Below are 27546 nucleotides of genomic sequence, written 5' to 3'. Positions count from 1 at the left end.
TTAAAATTACAACAGAGAGCAAACTAAGACAGATCTTCGATTACCCTTCGGTGGCAGTGGCAACAAATGCCCTTATTAACGCTGACATTAAAGACAAACACGAGGGAAGGCAAAGCGGCTGCCGGCTTTCTGCCCCGGCACTCACAGAGGTCACAAGCGCTCACACGAAACAGATTCGCATTTGTTTATGCCACGTCGGGCACCTACAGCCCCCCGGTGTCGATGGCCGCAGTCCGCCTCACGCTGGGGCTCGCCCATCTCGGGGCGGTGATTTCCCAGCACACGGGCGGCTCTGCCCCGCAGCGCCCAGATGAGGGGAGCGGACCCTCCCCGCTCTGTCCGTCCGCCCCGCCCTGGGTGGAGCCTACCCGCCCGGGGCTGCCGGTGCTGCTGGAGGCGGCGGGCCCGTCCCACATATAACCCTGCCGCGCTGCCGCCGCCTTCCCACCGCATCCCGCTCCGCCTGCCCCCGGCGCTCCGTGCCATGGCTCGGCGCCTCAGCCCGGCCAGCTGGGTCCTGGGAGCCGCCGAGTCCTGCAGGGCCCGGGCCCGCCGCGACTCCGCGGCCCTGTGCCCCCGCCTGCTGCCCTCCTCCCGCCGCGCCGCCCCGCTCCGCCCGCAGAAGCGCTGCCCGGGGCTGAAGACGCTGTCCTGCCCGAGTGTGCATAAAGCTCGCCTCCCCCTTCTCTCGCCGCGATCGCACCTTCCCGCCTCCTGCCCCGGGGCCGGGCGGGCTCGCACCCCGCGCTCCGCCGTCCCCGCCGAGGATGCGGCTGTCGCTGCTGAGCCCGCTGCTCCTGCTGTCCCTCAGCGCCGGCCCGCACGCCGCGGAGCTCCCGCTCGGCCGCGCCAAGTGCCCGGCCCGCTGCGATGTCTCCAAATGCCCCAGCCCCAGCTGCCCCAGCGGGTACGTCCCCGACCGCTGCGGCTGCTGCCTCATCTGCGCCGCGGGTGAGGGGGACTCCTGCGGCCGCAAGGAGGACCCGCCCTGCGGGGACAGCCTCGACTGCCGCTACCCCATGGGCAAGCGCTTCGCCAAGGGCGTCTGTCAGTGCAAGCTCAGCGCCCAGGTGTGCGGCAGCGACGGCCGGACCTACGACAACATCTGCCAGCTGAAGGCCGTGAGCCGCAAGGCGCTGCAGCACGGGCTGCCCGCCGTCGCCCAGGTTCAGAAGGGAGCCTGTGAATCGGGTAGGAGCATGGTGGGACCTGCCGCGGGGCGGTGGGAGGGAGACGTGGCTTTCAGGTTAAAGAAAGTCATGATTTTCAGTGGCCTGGGAAGACTGGGTGGCTCTGTGGTCTCTAAAAAATCTCCAAGGACATGGCACCTCACCCAGCTGCTAATGACACCGGCGGTGTGCGGAACGGATGCTCAGGTGCTTTCTGAACAGCAAAACTTCTCCTCGGTGCTCAGTGTGGGCCGGGGTTTGGGAAGGTTTCCCCCGGCAGAGTGGCTCGATGCCTCGGTGAGGTGCAGACTGCTGCAGCAGAGCCCTGGGACAAGGGGCGGACGCCCTTGGCAGATGGCAGCGGGGTGGGTGGAGGTCGCTCGGCTGCCAGGGCAGGACAGCGGCCACGTCCTCAGCCGTGGCCTTTTCTGGAGGCAGGACAAGCTCGCTCCCGTCCTGCCAGTGCCACCTTCGCTCACACATCGGCAGTGACGGCCGCGGTGTCATCACGGGAGCATCACCCGAGCAGCGCACGCAGCAGCACAGCGGGCCCGGGAGCACCTGAGCTCCGGGACCGGCCCCGGGCGTCTTGGGGGGTTAATCGGATTGACCCGACAGGCGAATCAGGAAACGCTTCTAAAAGCCTATCGGGGCAGAAAAAGCACCGAGTATTAGATAAACCATCGAAAACAGTCTTTTGCCTGGTTTGCTTTCTTCACCAAAGGGTGTTGTGGTCTTGTAGTAGAGCCCTCAGTAGGGACAAAAAGCTGGAGAACCTCCTTTATAGTGCAAAATACTGACACAGGCTATCAAATGGTCTTCTGGTTGTAGTAAACTGTTGAGGCCTTTGCTCAGATCCTGTGATGTGCTATCACAACTTCAGGATGGGTGTTTCAACTTTGGAAAGTTTACTAATCTCTTAAGCTGGTAATGTCCTTTTAGTATTAAAATGTATCTCTTTATGGAAGTGTTAATGGTGGCAGTATCTTTCCACATACTTACTAATGTATTATTTTAAGAGTTTGCTTCTGCTACCTTTCCCATCAAGTTCCTTCCTGTAAAGAGAAATGCTATGCTTAATGGAGTTGTAAATCATGCATTAGTGTTTCCAATTATATCAGGTGAACCACTAACCATCCTGTTTATTCATAACAAACTGGCCAAAATGATTGGGAGGGTTCAGAGGGAAAGTGGGTGCTGTTGTAGCCTTTCTGTGAATTGGGAATCTTTCATGTATATACTGTACTTGTGAAAGGGTGAACAAGTTCAGAGAGGGAGGATATTCAAATGATATTCCTGGAGTTCCTCTCAGAGTTCTTTTCAGAGCCAAGAATTGCTCCAGATGCCAGCCTGAAGTTGCAATGATCAATCTCTCCAGTATTTTGTAGTTATAAATTGTTTTTTGCCTATTCCTTTTCACATCAGCATCTGTTAACTTTAGTACTTTAGTAACCTAAAACTTGATTGAAACTGATCCACATGAAATAATCACGATGTTTAACCAAAACGAGTGAGCTAGCCTGCATCTGAGAGCTTGCTGAGTGCTTGGCATTTGGTATATATGACATTTTCTTTAAGGAATCCTCCTGAATCTAATGTTAATAGGCCTGGGAATTGGGAGCTGTGAGGCAGAGGTAACTTTTTTTCCAATAAACTATTTTAGTGTTAAAGTATCAACTTTATTTTGGCTTTATTTTTTTTTTTTTTATCTCAGAAAACCTCAGCTTAGATGAAGCATCTGGTTCTCTGTTAAGATTTAATTTTTTTTTAATTCAGTTCTACAGCTGCACAAACTGAAGCTCAAAGAAACCGAGTGTCTTGCCCAAGGTCAGACTGAGTTAGTGGTTGAGCCAGGAATAGAACTCAATTATGGTGGTTTTTTTGGTGATGTTTTTTTTGTTTTGGTTTGGTTTTTTTGTTTTTGTTTCTTTTTAATACAGTAACATGCAGTGGCTGTAATGAGAAGTTTGGAAGAAAGTTGACAGTTTAAAATTGCTGTCAAATTTTTCTTTCTCCTGTTCTTGCCTGGCCTCAGATGACTCAGAGTTTGAGGGTGTAAGCTAGTTATGAATTAAATGCAGTTTTACTTAACCATTCATATATTAAAACAATCTCAAATAACAGAAGCCTCACATAGTGTGACTTGGGCCCTGTTTAATACACGCACCGACCCAGAGTGGCTCCTGAAATGTCTGCTCCTCTGTTTTTCCAGTTGCTTATGTTGATGCTGAGTTGGATGGCTGTGATAAACCCAGACAGGCTGAGAACTTAGCTGTGGAGCTTAGCCTAGTGACAGCAGTCTGGTGAATAGGAATGCATGAAACATGGGTAGTAAAAGATGCAGGAAGGAAGGGAGGAATGAGCTGGCCAGGGTTTCTGAGTGATCATTATAAAATTAACAAAATTTAAAGTGTTTTTTCCTCGTTCAAGTCCTGGATTAGTTCGAAGAGCACCATGCCAAATTGTAGGCTCTACTCATAGTGTACTAGACAGGGGGTGTGCTGCATGGAGGTGCAGGAGCTCCATAACTGATGCTCTACAATATGCTGGTACCCAGGGGCTTCTCAGAGATACTAGGAGCAGTCTTGCAATGTTAAGCTCACTGCTACAAATACTTAGTTTTTTAAAACTTTTTTCAACGCTAGATACCTTGACATGTGGGAATATATTGTGAAACAGCTAGGTTTTTTTGTCATCTGCTGTGATAATGACAAGCTATTACAAGCTAGTATATAAGTGATGGAAGAAATACTTATAGAGAACAACCTCTGTAATCAAAGATCTGTTCTTACAGAGCCCTGTTTCTCAGGACAGCAAGTGTAAGTTTTAACAATGCCATGTATCAATCTACTGAGATGTCAAACAAATCACTCAAAGGATCACTTGGTCACCTGCCATCTATAGTCAATCTACTTGTTTCTTGAGCAAAGGACTGGTTTTGATCTCTCAGTGCAACTTAGTACAGTTAAACTCCCTGTAAGGTTATTTCGCAAATAGCTTCTGTGAAGAGAGTTTAAATGTCAAAAGATTTGTATTTTCTTACCTAAGATATGGAAGCAATTTTTTTTTTTTTTTTCAAATACAGGTGCTCTTTTGTCAATGGAACAAGGAAAATTAAAAGCTTAATAAGAAAACCTTTGAGGCTGGACTTGGCTCTCACCATTTACTGTCCTCTGCACTGTTAACCTGAAGTCTCTCTCAGAAAGGGGTCATGATGTTAAGACTCACCCAAGTCAGTCAGAACTTTGCAAGATATGAACCTAAAAGTTCATTTTCCGAAGAGAATGTTTGAAATGCAGTTAATGCATAAATGGGGTCATTGTGCACAGTTCTAGTGGGGTGTTTGGAGTGTGCCTGGACATAACCTTGAAGATACAGAGGAACAACTGAGTGTATGATTACTTGCATTTCTGAGAAGTTGGCCCAGTAAGGCATAGAAGTCTCCTGCTGGTGTTATTGTCATCAAAGGCTTAAAGCTGCTTGCAGCTGTATTTAGGGAAACATACTGCAAGGTATTAGCTGGACACACAAGCTTTGGTCGCATTCCTGTACTGCTTGTTTTCATTATGCCTGAGTTGGTTTGAGTTACTGCAGGTGAGGATGGATGGTGTACAGTATTTGGTATACAATTCAGAGTAGAGCACTTCACTGTTGTAAAGGATAGGTAAGAGGAATTGTTGCATGTCCTCATGAGGATCACTTGGAAAGGAGGAATACCAAGCCTGTAAATCAGTATGGTGTCTGTCCTAGAAGGCTTGTGCCAGTCTGTCTCTGTCTGGCCCTTGTGATTGCTGCATTGCACAAGAAAGCCACTTTGGTGTTGGTTCACCAAATTGTTTTCATCTGTGCACAGTAGACATCCATTGTATAAACAAGTTGCCTGAACCATAATGTGGCATTAAACTCACCAAGGCTTTATGGTCAGTGCACAGCTATGCAACTTGATCTTAATGCTGAATTCATCAGAAAAGCTGCCCATGAACCTATGTTTCCAGCAGATGTTTCTGTTTTTTAAGCAGAGACATTATAATCTTTTATTTGTCTTTCATTTCTTTCCATGAAAGCACAGTAGGGACAGTGTTTATCCCTGGTGATCAGATCTGCCAGGTTGCAGTCCTCCCTTAGACATAATAATTTTGCTGAATGCACAGATCTTTTCTGAAGCTTGTTTTAAATGGGGATGGGGAAACAGCCTTAAAAGAATGAGTTTCCCAGGCTCACAAATTCATAATGAATATAAAATTGTGGATTTTAATACAATGTTTCGTCTTTAAGAAAGCAGTGAATGTGATTTGATTTAATTCTACAGGGACTAAGTTGGCAGATACTCAGAAATGTTCAGTCTTTTGCAAATGTAAATTGGTCTGGTTTTATTGTCTTCAGTGGGATTATAATGATTATTTCTACTGAATTTTTTTCCAGTTCTCTTCATAGTAGTTTAATTCTACAGATTTGTTGGCATTGTTCCTGGTTTACAGCAGTGTTAATGAGATTGGAATGGCTCTATTGTCTCTGCAAAAAAGTAAATAAACCACTATTAAATGAACCCATAGCCTGTAGATAACATCACTATCCAGGAAAAATCTTAAACTGATGATAAGGCTCCTACCTGAAAGGCACTTAGCTTTAGGCATTTAAATTCAGTGTAGCTGGAGCCCATAACATTGGAAACCTAAGACCACATTTTAGGACACAGGCTGAAAATCTTTAGCTCCAGTTTATGCACTTAGATTGAAATCTGGATTTTCAGTGTTTTAAGGAGCTGGAGACCTGAAGATCTAATCACTTAGTTGAAATAATAGGCTCAAAGTTCAAGGCTGCTGAAAATCTGGTTGATTTGTGTCTATGGAGCAAATTGGGGAAATCTAGTTTTTTTGACTAAGAAATCCATAGAAAGCTAAGGACTCATGCAGCGTAAATTTGGTTTTGTTTCAAATACAACCTGGTTGCAGCACCTTTGAAATCTTGGTTATGCAACAGATGGCTAATCGGATTAAATCATGTCTTTTTGCCAAGATAAATTAGATTTTGTTAGTGAGATGATTTTGAACACTCAGTAATAACATGGAAAATAATGCATGTTATTGAGAGACCTTTGAAAAACTCTGTGGTAAATGTCAGCGGGTCAGTGGGTTAAAATCCACAAGGGCGCTGTGAGCTCAGAGCTGTTACATGCTCAGGGCACCAGAGATCTGAGGGCTGTGCGGGGCTCCTCAAGGCAGCAGCACTGTGGAGGGGGAAAATACATATTTAACTTTCACTTTAGTAAGGACAGTAGCAGCAGTTAGTGTCTACCAACTAATGCAGATTAAAGGATAGATTCTACCTCTCCAGTTATAACACTTGTATTCAGGGTGACATTATACAATATACTCAGTGCTGGATGTTGCTTCCTTCTCGGTTTCCCAAGCTCCAGTTTCTCAGTTTTGAAGTATATTGAGAACTTCTGATTAAAACCATTAATTTAATAATTATGCACTAAAATGCTGTTAACCAACATTTCAGTTCCCTTAATTAGTGCTCTGTGTGGAGTAAATGTGAGTGTGCAGTTGCATCTTCCACATCCATAGTTTGAGTTCCTGGCACATCATATAATGTGTTTAAAGGTTCTTATCACTGCCAACTTGGAGAAAGTGATTAAAGAATGATCAAGTTCTATGAAGGCGTCTGAGCTTTGTAAGTCAGTTTTCACCAGTGCTTTGTCTCCACCAGACAAGAGAAAAAGCAGCTCATCTCTCATCAGCCCAAGATCTTCAGGCATGCCTTTCATACACAGCTTGAGTGTCTGTTATTCTTGATCCTCCTTTGTTTCCGATTTCCCTCTAATATTGGTACAGATTTGGATTTTCTTTTAGGTTTGAGCATTCTTGTCTTCTAACCCCAGTGGGGAGGGTCTGGGCTTGTGCTTAGACAGAGAAATGTTTTCACTGTGGTATGAAAAGAAGACAAGCTTTGTTTCAGTTTTAGTCTCCTCTCTGTATTGCTGCATTTTATTTTATTCACCTTTTTTTATGTTTCATCTGCTACTTCTTTCAGATACTTTCTCTCTGCCTCCCCCAAATCCTACCTGGAAAGCCACTGCCACCCATGATGTTTGCCTGGTGGCTGGTCAGGAGTGGTCCAGACCTGAGGTTTCTGGCAGGCATCTTCCTGTGCTTTTGGCCACGTGCAGTTCTGTATCCATTTGGCCTGGGCAGAGCAGCTGAGCACTTAGAAGATGCAAATAGATTTAGTTGCCCTGACTCACACAGAGCTGTGCTGATTTACACCAACTGAAAGGCTGCCTTCATAACAGTTCTGTGCCAGTTTATCAGCTGCCTTTCACTGATGCATGGTCATGTCTATTAAGATAAACGTGATGGCAATGTTATATCCTGTCAGTGAGCACTTGCTGTGTAGGCAAGTGTTCAAAGTCATGTCAGTAGACTTCAAAGGATATACTGCAGAATCAGGCAAGCTGCTTGGGAACTGAAGGTAAGATAAATCTTCAGTGGCCTAGTAAGCAAAATAAATAACAGCATATTGTGCTTACATTTGACTTTCCTCTGTGATTCCTGTTTGCGGTGTCTCTTTTAAACTAAGCACTAAAACAAGCACATGCAATTGGCTGGAGGGATTTTTCAGAGTGCGTGAGAATGTAGATAGAAATAATAGACTGAATCTAGTCCTGCCAGGCTATTCCTTTTGTTTATTCAGTATCACATAAATCTAGCTTGCTAAATTTAAGCTAGGTTTCTTTTCATTCGGAAGTAAATCCCATGTTCAGTAACAGGATAAAGAACTTGCAGAGTTCTGTGAAGAAATTCCTCATCTTCTTTGTCTGGTTTCTTCAATTAATTTGCTCCCTTTGGTAGATCCCATAGTTAATTTTAAAGCTTCAGGCTGTGAACATGAAAGATTGCTGTTTGAGTGTGGTGATACATCCCCTATCATATGCTTTACATGTGTGGTGATATGGCTCCATGTATCAGGGACTGCAAAGAATGTGATATTTATCACAAGCAGTGCTATTCCTTTGGGACGTTGTGATGCTAGAATCCAGGATGCTGTGGCATTAGAAGCCAGGAGGGTGTAGGTTTGTCTCTGCCTTCTTTAAGATCTTAATTTCACACTATTATATTCATTCTTAATGAATGCTGTGTATAGTGCTGCTTAACCATACTGGCTTTAGTAATCTATTGCTAGGTCCAACTGCAGGTGACAGCTTAAATGTGATTTTGCAAAAAGTTTTAGGTGCAAAGATTGTAATTTAAAGCAGGTTTCTAATGTGTCTACTTAAAAAATTAGAACTTAAGTTCTAATTGTGGCTCCAAAATTCTGCAGCTGTGTTACTCAGCACTTGTTAGACCACATTGGGAATACTGCATCTAGTTTTGGATCCCTCAGTACAAGAAAGGCATTGAAAAACTGGAGTGAGTTCAGAAGCTCATGAAGATGGCTGAGGGGAGCTAGTCATATCTCATGTGAGGAGAAGCTGAGGTTGCTGGGGTTGTTCAGCCTCGGGAAGAGAAAGCTTCAGAAGACCTGAGAGCAGCCTCCCTGTGTGCCAGATCCATACAGAGGTGCATAATGGGAGGACGAGAGACAAAGGGCATGAGCTGGAACATGAGCTCAACAAGTTCAGACTTGACATAAGAAAAACTTAATACATCATGGGGGACAGTGAAGCAGTGGGAGAAGTTTCCTGGGTGTTTCTGGAATGTCTATACTTGGAGTTTTGCAAGTCCCAGCTCTGTTTCCTTTTTGTGACTGGTGAAGTTTTGAACAGGAGGTAGAACTAGAAACCTCCTGAGGGCCTTTCCAGCCTGACCTATCTTATGACCCTATGTGTCTTGAATAATAACAAGTAGTTGTCCTCAGAGAAATGCTCAAGACAGAGCTTGTAGACTTCCAAAGAAAAGAACTTAGAGCTAAGTGATGCTGATGGTTAATTTTTTTCAGGATCACACAGAAAGATAGGTAAGTTTTGAACTATCTTAATGACTTTGATTCCTTTTCCAGTACTGTTTGGAAACTGTTTTAGTAGGAGAAACAGACCAATTCAAGGCAGGTTCATCTTGCCTACTTGATAAAAAAAATGTATTGTCTTATTAACATATCCAATTCTTTCTGCTAGTATAGGTCACCTACAGTCCAGCAGCCCAAGATACAAATTCAACTTCATAGCTGATGTGGTGGAAAAGATTGCACCTGCAGTTGTGCACATTGAACTTTTCCTCAGGTAACACTTTCAATTCTTTGTTTTAGTTATATTTTTTATCAAAGGTCTACAGCCTACAAAACTTTCCTTTTGAATTTGTGACCTTTACAAAATATTCTGAAACATTACAGCAGACCTATTTCTCCAGAGAATCACACATTTGTGTGTTTTGTTCAGTAGATCTGTTCTAACGGGCTTACAGTACTATACAATATATACTGTCTACCCTAAAATAAGTCTGTCTCATCTTTGGAGAACTCTTCAGCTTGTTGTGCTTGTTGGACTGTATTTGTTATACATACATACATACATATATATATAGATCTGTTCAGACTAAGCTGGAAAAAATGGCTTGTTGTTACTTTTTCAACTTTGAATGAGAGGTGATTTTATTTTGGCAGGAAGAGCATTAAGAGGTAGAATGTTGAGGCGATGTAACCTATCTAAACACAGAAATTACTTCTGATAGGAAAAAAAGTACTAAATTTCTTGACCAGAGCATTACCGATATTCAGGATGCTGAAGCTGAGATGGCAAGATCCTCACTGAGTGCTCAAAACAACCTGAGAGGTTTAAATATGAGTCCTCAGAACAACCTGCTGTCAGAATAAATTACTGCAAATACTGCATGTGCTCCATTATGTGAATACCTTTCTTCCTGGAGTTCTCTCAATTTCCATAGATATAAGAATTTCTTGGAGAATTTTTGTAGGCTTTTTAATATGCAAAATCAAGCTAATTGAGTATATCAGGAGAAATAGTTTTATGCACAAGGTGATTGGCCCTTTGAGAGGATGCTTAAGATCTTTACATATGTAGTTGAGAATTTTTTCTTTCCCTATAAGTAAATGTTTGCCCAACAGCTTGCTGGGTGCTAATTTTGATACTATATTTTCCTGGGATTGGCTCCAATTGTTTACTGCTAAATAGCCCAGAAGTTTCAAATAATATCCTAACCAGGACCATGTCTTGGAGGAAAGACTTTGTGAGCCTTTTCTCATCTTCTGCTACGCAGGCACTATATGTTCCCCTAACAATCTAAGGTCATTATAGCAGTTGTTCACAGAAAATTTGTAATGCCTTGAACAGTTAGTAAAATCTTTTACCTGTCTGTATTGCAGCACGTGTTGTTTCCCACCAAGTTTTACCCATTGTTAGTGTTTTTCATTTTTTCTTTCACATTCCTAGTCATTCTGGTTTCCAGACATGCTTTTTCCACCTGGTCTGCACTTGGCCTTCGTGATCCCCTTAGACCTTGTCTCTTCCTTTATGCCTCTGTCCAGCTGCATGGTTCCTTCTTCCTTTTTTCCCATTAGGTGATTGGTTAATTTTTCAGCTTTATTAGTTTTTGTCATTGTTCTCTTCCAGTATAGAATCAGTGGGATCAGATGGGCCCCTTTTCCTTCCTTTTTTGTCACTACCCTCTGTGCAAGGAAGTCTATGAAGACAGAATAGAAAACCAAAGAAAAAGGACCCTGCTGATTGTCTGTAAACCTCAGTTCCTGTCTCCCTGACTGACTAAAACCAGTCACAATTTTCAGGAAGGGATCCTTTCTTTGTAATTTTTTAAAAAATTTAATTCTTATGGTGAAAGGTGTTAAATGATGTCTAATATAATCTTCTCTTAAGTTGGTGTCCCTTATGACACAGAATTGCTTGCTTTTTGTACAGGCACCCCCTCTTTGGTCGGAATGTCCCCCTTTCCAGTGGATCTGGGTTTATTATGTCTGATTCTGGTTTAATTGTGACCAATGCCCACGTGGTGTCAAGCACAAATGCAATATCAGGGAGACAACAACTGAAGGTACAGCTTCAGAATGGAGATACCTATGAAGCAACCATCAAAGACATTGACAAGAAATCTGACATTGCAACAATAAAGATTCACCCTAAGGTGAGTGACATAAGCAGAAGAGTGATTTCATTTGGGATCTCTAATGACTGACTAGAATATATGTTTAAGGAAAAAATGTACTGAAATACAGATATGGAAATTTTTCATATCTTGGAATTAAATTACTTTGTCTTCTGTGATAGCAACTGTAAAAAGCAAAGAAAAAGAAATTATATTAATTTAATATGTGGCAAAGTTCTGCTATCTTTACCTAAGTACCGAGGCTTAGTACTAAGTACTAAGCTTTGTGCCAGTATGCATGGACTGAGAGGTGGGGCATAATGCAGAGAGTGGCAGTCAACAACTGATCAACAGTTGGTTTGTATGCTGTTTCTAGGAGGAGGGAACAATCTGTTGGAAAATAGGGAAATTTTGATGCCCTTTTTGTCTCAGTGAAATTGCAAGGAGCTACAGATAGCTGTTTGTTTTTGAAGACAGTTTAAAACAGCAACCCTCCTAGCATAAGTTTTGGGTATAGGGTAGTGAGTGGCTCTTTCATTAATGTAATGGAAATTGCTTGTTCCTAACTTTTTTCTAGCTTTTGGTCTTTGCAATCAGGTTATTTTCAAGTATGAACTAACGCTTATTTCTTTCTCTCTGTTTTTACTTAAGAAAAAACTACCAGTATTGTTACTGGGACACTCTGCTGATCTGAGGCCAGGAGAATTTGTGGTGGCAATTGGAAGTCCATTTGCCCTACAGAACACTGTGACAACAGGTATTGTCAGCACTGCTCAGCGAGACGGCAAAGAGCTGGGCCTGCGGGATTCGGACATGGATTACATTCAGACAGATGCTATTATTAATGTAAGCATGAGACGTGTCACGAGTTCCACTTCAGTCTGTCCCTGTCCCTGCACCTGTGCAGCATGAAAGTGCCTGCCCTGAGAGATGAATCCACTAAATACAAGCATCTTTGTTTAACATCAGTGAAACTCTTCTTTTTTAAAAGTCTCTGCATTGTCTGTAAGTTGTGTTCAGACAGTGTTGTGAAGGGCATGTTAAATAAAAGTTCTCCCTTTGAGGTTGTCTGTGAGGATGCTGCATAGGTTGGACTCTTCTAATTCTGTAAATCTCATGAAGTAAAATGGTTGTATCAAGCAGCAGTAAATCAAAACATTTCTCTCTCTGCTTGCTGAGTTGCTCTGGTCAAGGAAGTTGTAGATTAGGGCCAAATTTTCTTTAATCTCTATTCATTAGAACTAGATGCAATAGTCAAATTGAGAGTATGTGCTTCAGTTTAATGACAGGACACCCAGGTAAGAATGTAAGGAGAGGACTGGGGTTTTTTTTGTGTTCCCTTCGCACATCACATAATCAAAACAAGAATCAAGGTGTAAAAATAACATAAAGTTTGAGGTATGGTTTGGAGCAAAGTGTCCTAGCATTGCATGTTATATAGAGGTACATTAAAATAATATTGCTTCAGAGCAGTTTGGGGTGATCCAAAGAGCTTAAGTGAAATCCTTGGGTGTGTGTTTAGCTTGTACTGTGTCTAAAAAGAATACTGCATACATATCTGAGGTGGAAAATGGCCCAAAATTTTATACCTTAAATCTGTTACACATTGAAAGGAAAATATTTTCAGGATTTATTTGTTGGACTTTAATGTCAAATTTGACATGGCAAGAAATAAACACTGAGTGTTTTACACACAAAAAGTGCTTCATAAATGGTTATTGTCACAGACTTGTTGAGAGAAATTGCATGGGGAGGAAAAAAGAAGGTAATTATTTTTTGTGCTAAGTTATGACATAAAAGTGACCTTTATCAGAAAGCTTATGTATGACCCAAAGCTGCACCTCTCTAGACATTTAGTTGGAATTACTCTATTCAGCTGTGCAAGGAGAGTAAGGAAAACTTAGGTGAGATTGGTTAGTTGGGAGCGTACACTGAATTGGTAGTGGAGACAGAATTAGAACATGGGATTCTTGACTTCTTTCCTGTACACATTTTTCAAGCTCAGACTCCTTCCTTGTGTATGTACTTAGACATTTGCTGCCCTCCAAAGCTGGTGAGCAAATTTAGACAAGGATAGCAGAGTGTGTCAGATAAAGCTGGACCAAAGGAAGAGTGATAGCAGATGAGGTGAGGAAAATGACACTAAGTTTGAATTGCTTTGCCATCTGAGACCACAAAATATGAAGATGGTCCCTGGCATAAGAATGCTTTGTGCTTAGCTAATGCACTCATTTTCTCCTGAGAATGGGAGGAGTTTGAGAGTTGGTCTGTTCAGAGCATTCCTGTGGCTCTTCCAAGACTTCCCTGCAGGAATGTGCATGCAGCTGCCTTTTGAGAAATGCTGGGACAGCAGTAACATGGGACAAGAGAAAACAGGGCCATAAGGTTCTAAATGCAGCTATATTGCATGTGCTGAAGTTAAATGCTCAGTTAAATGTGAAATGGATCGTGAATCAAATTTCACATTCTTCAAGCAGAAGACAAGAGAATAAAAGATGGTGTGTTAAGCAAGGCTGAAAAATCATTATCTTGTTTTTTTTGTGCCAGTCAGACATGAAAATCAAGTGTGCAGTCTCAGGTCACTAGAGAGATACAATATAAGGAACTGATTTGTTTGTTTAAATTTGAACTTTGAAGCTGTTTTATAAACTTTAATGTCTTTTTTATTCTCCCAAGAATCTGTAAGGTTTGACCTGTGCTATCTAAGTGTAAACAGTTTGTGTCTCACTTCTCTGTCATACATCACTTAGCTTTTGTTTCTTTTGAGTGGTAAGTTGCTGCTCTTGGCTGTTTTGCAAACCTACTCAAAAACTCTGGCCTCACTCAAAAACAAATTTTTGAGCCAGCATGAGGATGGACAAGCAACTTCTCCAACTCTCATTTCCTGTGGTCCTGTTGCATGTTTCCTTTAAAGGCCATTAGGTATTAGGTAATTTTGGGCTGCTCAGAGCTGCTCTATGCCTTCCCTAGAGAGGCGTATGTGTCTGTGGTTACTAAATCAATCCTTATGTAGTTGCTACCTCATAGCAATATGCTGTGATTAAATACGTAAAACACTGTATTCTGCTCCAGTGGAGAACGAGAGACTTGACAGTATTACAAACCAAAGTAATGAGTAAAATAAAAACTGTACACCTCACTGAAGTATAACTTTAAATAACAATTATTTCAAAACCTTGTTCTGACAGGCTTTAGAAAAAACAAAATACTAGTTTTAGCTGTTCAGTGTCTTAAACTTAAGGTCTGCCTATTTGGAGTGGCTCCTAACTTAAGGCCTGTTTCTGAAAAGAAAAAAAACTATAATCATGAGAGGGGTGAAGGAGTAGGATAAGACCTACCTGTAATCTTCTGTGATCAATATTGTGTCTGTCAGTGCTGCCTGCTTCATTTACTTAGAAAATAAGGACTGTTTGTAATGAGAGTTGCATTTCCAACAGTGAAGTATTAATTTATTGTTCCCTTATGTCATTTTTACAGTATGGCAACTCTGGAGGACCTCTAGTTAATCTGGTAAGCTCATGTGACTTGGTTTTGTTGGATAGTTGGTTTTGTTTCAAGAACTAGTTTCATGTTGGTGGAGAATGTTCTCTTGGAAAGACTCATTTGTCATTCCAGCTTCCATTTATTTAGCAAATGGTAGACAGCCTGAAGATAATGCAGAATATGCAAATTAGGTCTTAATTCACACACCGTAGGAAAACATTTCCCCATTGAGCACAGAAAATTTTGCATAGCAGTGAGGAATGTGTGGTCTAGAAGGAGCAGTTACGCTCATTCACACTGTGAAGCCTGGGATGCACAGCAGACCTGGGACCTGGTTAACCCACACAACTCTTGCTTTAGATCAGCACTGGTTTTGCAGGTCAGTGACTTGTGGCTGTAGTGGTAATAGTGACTCCACTGCCCACTTGGCAGATGGAATCTCGCTGAGTGGTGGGATGGACCTTGGATGAACACACTGTACTGTGATCACTCTGGCTATCTCAGTTAAATGTGAAATGGATCGTGAATCAAAGCCCAGACCCTCCCTTATAAGTAGTGTTTATTTCTTGAGTGATTACAACACTCTAAAATTTCTTAAACCAGCTTTTAACATGAAATGCTAGGCAGGGAGCTGAATCCTGTACTTAGGAACAAATTTAATTGGGTGTTGTCTCTCAACAGGATGGTGAAGTGATTGGGATTAACACCTTGAAGGTCACAGCTGGAATTTCTTTTGCCATTCCTTCAGACCGTATCACTCAGTTTCTCACAGAGTCACATGACAAACAAAGTAAAGGTATGGTATGCAGGAGACAATGACATCTTCCAATTATCCTGATCGAGGTGAAGTGCCAAAAGACATGGGTCTGGGATCCTATTACTGAAAGGAGCAGCATCTTTTTCCATTACAGAGCATCACAGACTGAGAAATAGAAAACAATCTCATAGAAGTGGGAGAGACTTATTACTCATACCCCCAAAGAGCAGAGAGTATCTGTATAAATATGGGAAATAGGGCCTCTGAGAATAATGAGGACACAGATGAATCATCACTGTCTCAAGTGATCTTGAGAACAGATGATTACTTGTTTAAAGGAGTTCTATTCCCTTCTTTTCATTTTTTGTCCAAGCAAAAAGATTGAGGTATACTTTAGCAATTAAGGTAAAAACCTTTTTTAAGCACCTGTCCACAGATGGGGTGTAGTCCATAGAACCTGGCCTATATTTTATCATGGTCATGTATGTCAGTGCTATATCAATCAGATATACTGTGACAGACTGACAGGCCCTGGTGGAAGAAAGGCTGTTACTAATTCATGAATAAATACATGGGAAGATGGGAAAGAGGCAAAAAGAAAGAAAGGCTCTCTGGACCAGAGAGCGCATAAATCTAAGTATTTTGGCAATGACAACTGCAGTACTTTAGACTTTTTTTACATGCCTGCACCATATCTGTCACTCTGTTCTAGATGTCATACTACAGGCTACACAGCCAAAGCTGATCTAGTAATGCTGCATCCAGGCCAAATCTTCCTTACCCTTTCACTTGCCAATTTATCTGTCCACACCCTACTACTCATCTTTAACCATGAGTATTGGCTGCTGCTGCTTCTTCTCATGAATCTTTTTGTTATTAATCTTGTCTTCTGCTGAGTTCATCCAGTTCCTGATGCCAGGGCTGTTTCCCTACACTGTTGTCCTCTCAGATACTGTTATTTCAGAAACTTCCCTTAGTCAGCGGTTTTAAAGGAATGCATCTGCTTGTATACATGAGAGCATCACAAACCTGATGGGTCCCCTCATCTGTTCTGCTGAGTGCCACAGATTGTTGTTTTCACTGTTGATTTGGGAGGAGGGAGAGGAGTAGATAAAAAAAAAAAATTGTTAATTATATACTGAGAAGTGCATTTTAAAGTAGCTGACATAATTTTGTTTCAGTCAACATGTCAAAAAAACCTATTTATTAACCCTGGTTACGAACTTGTTGGTTTTTGAAACAAACAGGTGTCTCATTCGTGATGTTACTCTTTAGAACCAAACTGCTCGTCCCAGTCCAGGGAGGAGCAATAGCTCAGCCTGCAGGCTTGGCCTAGAGACATGAACTCAAGCCTTGTGCAGAACCCACCATCTCCTGGTAACTGGGGCTGGAAACTCAGTGAAGCTTAGAGATGGCACCACTGAAATCAGTCACCTTGCTCCTTCAGGCACTTTTATCTCCACAGGATGATGAGCCCAGCTGAGGGCCCAGAGACAGCTTTGCCCATGGAAGAGCCCTAAGAAAAAATTATGAAAGATTCAAGTTTATACTGTGATTATAACATACAGATTTCTTTTTTTTCTTATCATAATACACTAATCAAGAGGATTCACACTTTCCTCTTGGTGTCAGTGTGACTGTCACTGCTTCAAATAACTGGGGGCAATTTTATTATTTATTTTGTTTTCCAATTTTTTTTTCCTTTTGCTTCTCTGAAGTATGTTTTATAATTTTACTGTGGCAGAACAGTCAGTTAAAGCCCTTGGTGCATAGAGAAAATTTCTAGGAGATATTTTCACCACATATTTGAGACTCAGTTTGCATTTTTTAGGCCTTTAGTAATTGTTCTCAGGTTTATTGTATAGTTGCTATTTTTTGGCATAGTGAATTTATGTAAGCAGAATTTTAGAGATGTTTTTATCATGTTTTCTTTTCTTCCAATTAAGTTTCAGTAATTTCAATGGGATCCTCCCTTATGGTACAGTTAGGTCATAGAAAGAAGTTTATGGGTATTACCATTTTGTTCTTAGTATATTGCCTGAATATGATAACATTCCCTTAGGATACCACGCTTTCCAGATTTATTCTGGCATAGAAGATACTCAGTTGTTTAATAAACTGGAGCTTAGTCTTTTGAATCTCAGTTGGTCAGATAACTGTTTCATATAGGAGGCATATTTTTTAAAATTTCATCCATCATATAAAACTGCAAATACCTGATCTATTAAAAAACAGGAATAGAGAGTGAAGAAAAGGAGAGGATGTTATTTGAATGAAGAATTTGCACTGATTGTTATATATACATTCTGTATGACCTAATGCATTGGTAATATATAATAGCACCTAAGATATTTTTGACCAAAGACTTGCCACAGCCTTCACAGAGATGTTGGTCTGTTGAATGGTCTGAAGGCCTTTGCTAGTTTTGGGGTTACCAATGATAAGGTTAACATCCTTTTATAGTTAGGAAATCTTAAATTGCTGCATGAAGTTAAGTGTCTCCATCTCAGTTTTAACCAGCTGTGGTATTCTATGTTTACATCTGGAAATTATCTGCATAATTGATTGATATTATTTTTTTAAAATTTTTTTAGATATTTCTCCATTTTGGTCTTGGTTCTGTCTATTCCCAGTTTAGACTTGAGCAGAATAGTAAAACTAGAAAGTCTTTTAGAAATAGACGCTTTAAAGTGGAAATCAGTAAGTCAGCAATTTGAAAAAAATATTAAAGAGAAAATCCATCTGAAAGGTCAGCTTGGCATCTAACGTACTGTAAGCAGAAAAGTGAATAAACCTTGTTTCAGCTGGGCATGGGGTAATAGGGGAGTTCTGCATTGGCCACACCCAACAACTCATTTACTTGAATCCCATTTTATATCCCCAGGACCTTGTATTAGTTGTGTTAAAACAATATTCTTACCTTTGTATTTGAATGAATATTACTCATAATAATTACCACAAATCATGAGGGTTGCTTAGGATCCTTGCTGAGTGTAGATTCAGACCTGATTGAATTCAGTCTGCAGTTTGTAAGAAACGGATCCTGCACAGAGTCCAGCATTATAGGCTTGAGCTGTTTTCATGGTTTCTGTTTGGCAGTAGAATATCTTTCTTAAAAGCTTTCAGGGCTGCTCATGTAATCTTCAAAAGGAGCTGGGGGCAAAAGGAATTAGCAGAAAAATAGAAGTCTTGCCTGGCACTTGAATAAGTAGTGTGGGATCCATTTCTTCACTTGGAGATCCTGGCCCCACTGAAATCAACTGCGTTGGGTATAATTTTGAGCCAGAGTTACTCAAGCCCATAGAAGTTTCAGTACATGACCCCTTAATTAGGATTTATCAATTCTTTTTGCTACTGTTTTATAAGTCATAAGCATTTCTACCTGCAGTTGGTGTTTATCTGTCTGGTTTGTATCTCTACTATTGCAAACAGCAATAAATAAAGTTTAATAGTAAGGCAAGTGCTTTATTTACTGTGGAATAGAAATTTTTGTGACTAGTGAACTGCTTCTAGGTACTTGGTGTCAGCTGCTTGTGACTTTTTATTAACACTAAGCAGATTTAAGTTTAAGCTCATGGTTGAGGCTGGTTTGCTTGACTTTGTACCTCTGTACCAGTGTTTAAGCTGGCCTGTGTTTACAAAAATGAGATAAGATTTGAGTCTTTCTCTTCTGTCCTGTGTTCCAGCTTTAAGCCACAATGGTTTCACATTTGCTAAAGCTGATTCTTCTAGCATATGAATCTTCTTTTAACTACTTCTGGGATTGCACCCTTGTGATGTGCTCCTTAGATTTATGACATCACTTTACTCCAGTTCTCTGAATTACTTTTTCTTTTGCCTTGTGATTGTACAAATTGCCATAATGACAGGTTTTGAGACTTTCTATTCACAGAGCAGATGTAATATGACAGTGGTAGTTCCAGGTGCCACATTCTGTTCTGCCAGTGTGACTCAGCCCCAACATCACCATGCCTATGCTTTGGGAATGTTAAAACATTATACTACTGGTTGTCTGTGCCTGTTCAGTCTCTGCTGATACTTCAAAAAAGATGGACAATTATATTCCCACAAATCATTGTTGCTGAAAACTTTGTTTTTTGTTGAAGGTGTTTGACTTGGGTTAAAATCAGTGGAATGGATTTTTATGAAACTGAAAGACTGAAATTTTTTTACTTGTATTCTGACACACAAAATGTCTGGAGAGGGGAAAGAGAGGAGTGTATACTCTTCTGCTAAAGTAACCTATGGCTCACAGTTTTTAGTTTATACAATACCCTGCTATTCTTACAGTAGGAATTGCTATTTGCAGTATGGCAAACTTACTGCAGAGAGAGGGCAGAAGGCGTTTTTGAATTTCAGTGCATCAGCAGGAGTGAATTCATACTTTGACCTGCCAAAAGTTGAAGGTAGAATTAGAATTTTGGTTGGGAATAAGTCTTTAGTTGCAAGATTTTTTTTTTCCCCCCTAAATCTTTATGTTTAAATATATCATTAGCCACTGGGGAAGTAATTCCCTTTATCTGATTAGTGCAATTTCTCCTGTGATTTTTCATTCTTACTGTTCTGTTTCTTCCAAGTCAATATCTCTTTTCTCTTCTTTAATTTTAATTTTTCATTCATACAAATATTCCCAGCTCAGCCTCTGGAGTATCTTTGTGTTTCTACAAATTTCTGTCTCACAGGTGATGACCAGCATCAAATTGTTTAATGCAAAGAGAAAACTATCACCAGAGATGCTGTCACTGATCTTACAAAGGGAATTTCACTATTGAACTGTCCACCTTGCATGGACAAGGGGATTATTTTCAGGTGGGAGAATTATCATGTCTGAATATTTTTAAAAAGTGAAAAATTACATTTCTGCCTTGAGGGCTGGAGGAGCACCATGAGCTAATTCTTGGTCATGTCCAAAGCTCTTCAGACTTCAAATTTGAGCAATTGAACTTCTTGACACTTTTACTATAGCTGATTTTGATTTTGCTAGTTTTACTTTAAAATAGGGGAGAGCCAAACATTTCAGGGCAAAGTAGGGATAACAGTTATGGATGCAAGATTTTTCAGAGTGTAGTAAATCCAGTGTTTAGTAGTCAACATTTTTAGTGACCCAAATCAGAATATTTGGCATGTGTAATATTCAGAGCTAAGTCCTTTACTTGGCAGTATTTTTCTTGGAAAGAATAAGAGCTAGAGAAGACTGTGTACATCTCCTTTTTCCTCATGTGAAAACCTGGAGAAACTCAAAGATCTTGTGAAGTCGTTGTGCTGGAACAAGTATTGTTTCATGCCGGATGTAACTGAGTACTGCAGCACTCACTTCAGGAAGTCATCAAACTGCATTTTTTTCATAAGACAGCTGTACAATATCATGACTTACTAAAAGCCAACTTCATAAATGTGCTGTTCTTCCTAGAGGAGTGACTTCTCACCATTTAAAATTCCAAAGAGTCCTGGAAAAACGTAGAATTATAGAATAGTTTCTATTGGAAGGGACCTTTAAAGGTCATCTAGTCTGACCCCTCTGCACTGATCAGGGACGCCTTCAGGTTGCTCACAGCCCCATCCAAGCTGACCCTGAGTGTTGACAGCTGGGGCATCTACCACTTCCCTGGGCAGTGTGTTCCAGTGTGTTACCATTCTCATCATAAAAAATTCTTCCTGATACCTACTGCCAACCTACCCTCTTTTAGTTTGAAATCATTACCCTTCCTGACTTTATAAGACCTCCTTAAATACTGAAATACCTTATTAAGGTGTCCCTGGACCCTTCTCTAGGCTGAACAAATCCAATTCCCTCAGCCCATCTTCTTAGCAGAGGCACTCCAACCCTCTGAGTATTTTTGTGATCATTTTGGCAAAGGTCTACGTGTTTTGTTTTTGTTTTTTTTTTAAATTCTTTTTTATTCTTTGGGTTAGAAATAACAAGCCATTATAACCAGTGTGAGTCTTCTTATTGCCTTTTCTCTGAAAAGTGGAAATTTAAATTTTTTTAGAGTCCATTTCTACATTTAAATGAGACTATCGTATGATTGTCTTGAGCAGTTTCGAATTAAATGGTAGTTGGCTATGAAATTTTCCATTTACTGAATTCATGTGATACTAGATCACAGAAGTTTCCTGAATTTCCTGAAGGAGGAACTCCTATGAGCTTTCTCTCTTACCCTTAGTTGCAGGGAGAGGGATAGTCATTCTGTGCACCAAGGGTAATAAAAAAAAAAATAACTTCAGTACAGATGTACGTGATTTTGTTTAGTTTTGCTAAAATCTGATACATTCTGTTTTAATTTTCAGGTATTTTGGGTCATCAGAGCAGTTGTTTTTGTCAGGGTTTGCCTAAACTTCTTAAATATCCTCTGTGTTCCTTTCAGATGGGAAGAAACGTTTCATTGGCATCAGAATGCTGACAATAACGCCTGCGTAAGTATCTTAGAAAGGAGATTGTATGTTCATGCACACAAGATGTGGTCAGTAGTGGTTCAGAACTTCATTTATCTTTTGTTACAAATCTCCAGAGATCCAGAAATGGGCATTGGCTTCTAGGAAATACGCAGGCATTTACATCATACAGGTGAAAACTACATTCTGAGAGCTGGAAATTCTCTAAATACTGATAGTGGTGGATATCCTGCTGATAGCTGAGGGAAAATAGGAAGAGCCTGAATATAGATTTTGGTTCTTGACAAGGACACCTGGAGTTACACCAGGTTTTAGCTGACATTTAAACAAAATGGTGCTTTCAGGTGAGTCTGAGTGCCAAAATCAGCTGATGGAGGGTTTGGTGGTGTTTTCCCAGTGCCAGTGGAGGCCATATGGTGTGAGGTTTGGTGCCTAACCGTTAACTAGGAAGAGCTGCTAAAGTGCCAAACTAAAGCTTTGTGTGCCTCCATGTTAGCAAAGCCAGAAATTGACACCTTCCTCTGGCTCTTTAGTGTGTTTTTCCTCTTACATTGCTTTGTCTTGCCATTACCCAGATATATTATTGGATAATAAGTGAGGGCTCTTAAGCCGATGTTCTTTCGCAGCAGTAGGCATGTTTCCAGTGTGGCAAAATTAAACAAGACAATTTGCAGCTGGGGTTGTAGTAAAGCCATCTTTTTTTCCTGAGTTGCACTCCTGCAGTCCTCCCTGAAGGGTCAGATCCTCAGCTGGAATGAATCAGTGTAATGGCATTAACATCACTGATGGAGAGAAACTCGGAATGCTTCTCCTCATAATTGTGAAAACAATGTGAGATTTTACTGCTTTTGCAATGTCTAAGGAAGCCATGCAAGATGTCTGCAGGCCTGTTTTCAGAAAAAGACCACTTCCCTTGTTGTGTTTGCTTTAATTATTCAATTGTTATCTTCCTCAGTACTAAATCAGATGAAGAGAAGCTGTGTAGCCATTTTGGCTTGTTTTCCTTCTGAGGGACCCCAGTTTTTCATGGCAGACAGCCCAGTAATCTGTCCTTGGTTTAAAATCTTTCAAGAAATGGGTTTTAACCCACACTGTATGCAGACCTGAAATGATGTCATCATCTCTGAAATGAGGGGATGTTTGCAGAGGCTCTGTTTTGCGGTGGGTTCCTGTCTTCTTTCTTTAGAAAGTAATGCGCAAAAAATTGCTGATGACAACTTGAGGAAACTGAAGTTTCCAGCTCTGATCTGTCTTCTCTCTGGAGTTATCAAAAACTCTATTGTTCTAGATCAAGACAAATTAGGAATGACTTGCAAAATAAAAGAAACAAAAAGTTGGCAAATTTTTGCCCTGTCATTCATTACCCAGCATTAATTCTTTGAGCAGAAAGACCTTTTGTCCCTGAGAGTGCTCCCGTTGTTGTGCTCTTGAACAAGGCCCTCTGTGTTACTGCCATAAAGAGCCAAAGTCAAATTCTTGCAGATGTACAAGACCATTAAGTTTAGCATGCTTTGCACAGGTAAGGAGTTCTGCCTCTCTTAAAATCTATGTAATTTTTTTTAATCCAAATTTAAATCCCCATATTTTCATCACAGAACTGGCAAATGATTAATTGTTAAGTCTTTTACTTTTTGTCCCAAAAAGTTTAAATAAATAAGAATATTGATATGCTTTTGTAGTGCAATAAATTCTGTATAACTTTGTTCTTCTTTTAGCTTGGTGGAGGAACTGAAGCACAGTAATGCTGATTTTCCTGATGTCAGAAGTGGAATTTATGTACACGAAGTTGTTCCAAACTCACCGTCTCATAGGTAGGTAGATCATGTTATTTTTTTCACCACAAATAAACCTTCAAAGAGATACTGGAAGGCAATATTTATTTTATATTCAAGCATTTTCTCATACCAGGCTTGATCTGTATTTAAACAATAAAAATCATGCCTTTAGGTTTAAAATATCTTGCTAAGATTCTACTCACCTCTACAAAAATTAAACATTTCAGAACTATTTAAATCATGGAATCATTTAGGTTGGAAATGACTTTAAGTCATCAAGTCCAACCATGAACTCAGAACCAAGGCCACCAGTAAACCCTGTCCCTAAGTGCCACTTCTACCCATTTTTTTAAATACCTCCAGGGATGGTGAGACCACCACTTTGCTGGGCAACCTCTTTCAGTGTTTGAAAACCCTTTCTGTGAAGGAATTTTTCATATTATCCAATCTAAATTTCCCCTCGGACAACTTAAGGCCATTTCTTCTTGTCCTGTCACTTATTACTTGGTAAAAGAGACTGCCACCCACCTCACTACAACCTCTAATGACATTGTGAAACACTAGCAGTGTACAAATAAAAAGAGCACCCCATATACAATGACCAAATTTGAGGAGTTTTGTGAAGTATTTTGAATATTAAAATCCAGGTAAGGTTAAGCAGGAAACGGAATAACATTCACATAAGGCACTGTCAGAGCTGTTATCCAAGACAGTACTGAATCTTAAAGGAAGAGGCTGTTCTATGGAACAGTTGCAAAATAAAATATTTCTAAAAATGATTTTAGGAAAATCAAAAGCAAAAGTAATAAAAGTAGCTATTCAGGATTACATTTGAACAGCAAGAGAGAAATAATTTCCCAGTACTTTAGCTGGTACACTTCACTTGCCTTGAAATTTCGAGGTTTTAATTTTCAGTTCTTGAACTACATATTGGTGGAATAAAAGCATGGTCTTGCAAAAGGACTGAATAAAGTGAATTAATAATAGACAAAAGCCTTTTCTGTTTCTCACTTGCTATAGTTTTGTAGAAATCATGAAAAAATTGCTTTTCTTGTTTAAGAAGAAAATCCTCGATGAAATAACCCGAGCCTTATTTTGCATTTAGCAAGTCCTACCTGTTATTATTTCACAGTCAGAAGGCTGGAATTTCCCTTCAGTGGAGACTAAAACAGATGAAAATTCGTTACATTTGCAAAAGAAGTGGTGAATAGCCTTTGTACTTTATCTCTGCATGGAATGAATCCTTAGTGCCATTTTCTTGTCTTTGCAGAGGAGGGATCCAAGATGGAGATATTATTGTGAAAGTCAATGGGCGTCCTTTGATGACTTCCAGTGACCTGCAAGAGGCTGTGATGAATGAATCACCTCTACTACTTGAAGTTCGAAGAGGAAATGATGATTTGCTATTTAACATTGAGCCTGAAGTTGTCATGTAAATAGAGTTGAGGAAGTTCTCACCATAATTAAACTCACTTATTCTGGAACACTAGATACCTCCTTTACAGCTACAGTAATTATACTTCCTGTTGACTAATGACAAGGTGGACTAACTTAATTGCCTGAGCCATTTCTGTACATAGTAGCTAGAATGACTTCAAAGATGCCATTTGTAGAAGATTTAAATTTCAAAGAAACTTAAGAACTGTGTTCTGGGGAGGAGGAGACAAACAAATTTTGGGTAGCTGGTAGAAATGGGTCCCACTTCCTGTACCTGCAGATTCAGAGCAGATTCAATTCTACACATTGAAAGATCCAAATACTATTGGAAGTGAGGAAGTATATAAAAGGGGGAATTATTCTTAAACTACAGTCATGGCTGCAGCAGACCCAAGCTATTGCAATGCAAAATTGAGCTTTTTTTTTTTTCTTTTCCTTTTTATGTAACTTTTTCAATGTGAACCTATTATTGGCAAAGCTTGTATTTGTTCTTAGTGCTTCTGTGCTCCATGTTGATGCAGGTAGATGAAATCTGTAAATATTGAAAGGAGCAAAAATGGTATCAGGCTATAGAGTGTTACACCTAGGTCATGCGATTTTTGGAATATAGTAAATGATTCTTATAGAATTAATGCCTTTATATATAAATCAAAACGATGTGCTGAACAAAATTAAGTTTGATAAAGTGCACAGTTTTTTAAGAATTTGATACAAACTTGTTAGCATTTTTACTGGTAAGCTTTGCTGTAAAATTGTTACACTACTTTTGGCTTTGACTGTATGTTTCTACTGTAAGGAGATTAAAGTTTACACAAATAATCTGTTGATGCAAACCTCTTTTTAAACAAGTATGTCTTTCCTCCTTCTTCTGTCTGACTGGACTAGGCTTTCCCAAGAGAAAATTTTCTTACAGAAAATTGGGCCCTTATTTAGGCTGTGTTTAGAAATGCTTTGCACACAAGTAATTTATTTACACTGTGTTTTTCCATATTTATGAATTGTGCTTTGATGTCACTTAGAGAGTATCAAGTTGGGATCCTGTTGTCCTCAGCTCTCCCTGTATGTGATGAGAAGCAGAAAAGAAGCACCATTAACCCTATTTTACAATTAGAGTGTGTGGGACTCCTATGTAATAAACCCAGGGGTGAAATTGATAACACCTAAATCCAGATCTCTTAGGTACCCCAAACCAAACAGGTATCTTCTCCCTTAGTGAATATTGCTTCATTTCTGAAAGAGTCAGAGGAATGTTTCTATCTTGAGCATTTTCCACATCAAGCTGTGCTTTCTAGACCTGTTTCTTGTGTCTTTGTTACACTGGTGCAAAAAGGAATTTATCTTTGGAGCAGTTCCCTTGAGGTTGCCATCATTCCATCATAGACTTTCTGGTTATAGCAACTCACTTATGTGTGACAAGCCTTGCATCTTCATGTTTGTACAGTGCCAGACATGTGGAAAAGCACAGTCTGTTCCCTCCTTGCTGGCTGACTGGGACTACGTCTATAAAGTTCAGAGGTGGATGGGGTACCTTCCTCTTAAAAATGAACAATGTTACTTTCCATCACAGAAACGTGATGTGCCTGTAATGATGGATTCACCCCCCTCTGCTGTCACTAAAAAAAGAGCTGTATTCACCCCAGGGACAAAAGATGCTTAGTGGTACCTGTTGGATATTCCAGTTCCTTTGTGTTGAAAAGCAGCCTTAGCATCCAGACTTGCAGAAAGCCTGCTTGTGTCCTGAACTTAGGGTCGCTGTGACATGCAGAAGGATGATGTCATGGCATAAGTTAAGCCTATCTGTCCATGTGTACCATGTAAGTACCAACATTTTACAGTTTGTGAGGGGTATCTGTTTGTTACCATTGATTAATACAAAAGAAATTAAAGTATTTCTGAGTTTGTTGTTAATTTTTCAGGTATAGGGCAAGAAATTGTTTGCTAGGAAGACCTAGGGAGTGATTAGCTTCTTTTACTGTAAAGGAAGCTTTTTGTCTTCCAGTTGAAAAAAATCTGATTTTGAAATAAACTGCATAAAAACTCCTAGTACAGCAATATTTGATAGAGACTGGAAGAGACAGCAGTATTAAAAATTGAGAACACTCTTGTTGGTGCTTGCCAAATGCATTGTCCTTTTAATCAAGTCACTGTGTGAGGAGAGGAAGGCTATATCCTTATTCATCAAAAAATGTTGCATTCTACCAGCAGTTCCTAGGTTTTGTAAACTGTCTCTGGAAACCTCGATGAACTGGCACATCACATTCAATGGTCTGTGAGTGCTGCTGCACTGTAGCAGATCTCCCTCTGAACTAACAAAGGTCAGCTGAGGTGCTTTAGGAAGAAAGCATTGTCATTCCCTTTGGCTGAAGGAGCTTCTGTGTCATTTCAGCTGTGGTGTAATCCTTGTCTGCTGAGATATGAGTAGACTTTATTAATTTCCACTTGTCCCCCTGACATCAGCCAGAACTGCAAAGGGTAAT

The 27546-nt window shown here is 40.3% G+C and overlaps 1 protein-coding gene across 1 annotated transcript; it reads left to right on the top strand.

Annotated features, from left to right (window-relative positions):
• The first annotated feature begins 410 nt into the window (after positions 1-410).
• HTRA3 (HtrA serine peptidase 3) lies at positions 411-25888 on the top strand. Its single transcript, XM_005517865.3, has 9 exons — positions 411-1191; positions 9291-9390; positions 11041-11263; positions 11876-12070; positions 14702-14734; positions 15389-15503; positions 21830-21878; positions 23573-23668; positions 24903-25888. Exons 1-9 carry the CDS (start codon positions 768-770, stop codon positions 25066-25068), a joined length of 1401 nt encoding a protein of 466 aa, XP_005517922.1. The 5' UTR covers positions 411-767; the 3' UTR covers positions 25069-25888.
• The last annotated feature ends 1658 nt before the right edge of the window (positions 25889-27546 follow it).

Source organism: Pseudopodoces humilis, chromosome 6 (genome assembly GCF_049639895.1).
Source record: "Pseudopodoces humilis isolate 2021_Gansu_Grassland_sample_001 chromosome 6, ASM4963989v1, whole genome shotgun sequence".
Classification (NCBI taxonomy): domain Eukaryota; kingdom Metazoa; phylum Chordata; class Aves; order Passeriformes; family Paridae; genus Pseudopodoces; species Pseudopodoces humilis.
This window is presented reverse-complemented; position numbering and strand designations above follow the sequence as displayed.

Bases quoted from the DNA above. Each gene is read 5' to 3' on its own strand.
- HTRA3 (XM_005517865.3), top strand. From the start codon at position 768: ATGCGGCTGTCGCTGCTGAGCCCGCTGCTCCTGCTGTCCCTCAGCGCC. The intron at 11,264-11,875 runs GTGAGTGACATA...TTTTTACTTAAG, and splicing joins CAATAAAGATTCACCCTAAG to AAAAAACTACCAGTATTGTT. The intron at 23,669-24,902 runs GTAGGTAGATCA...TTGTCTTTGCAG, and splicing joins CCAAACTCACCGTCTCATAG to AGGAGGGATCCAAGATGGAG.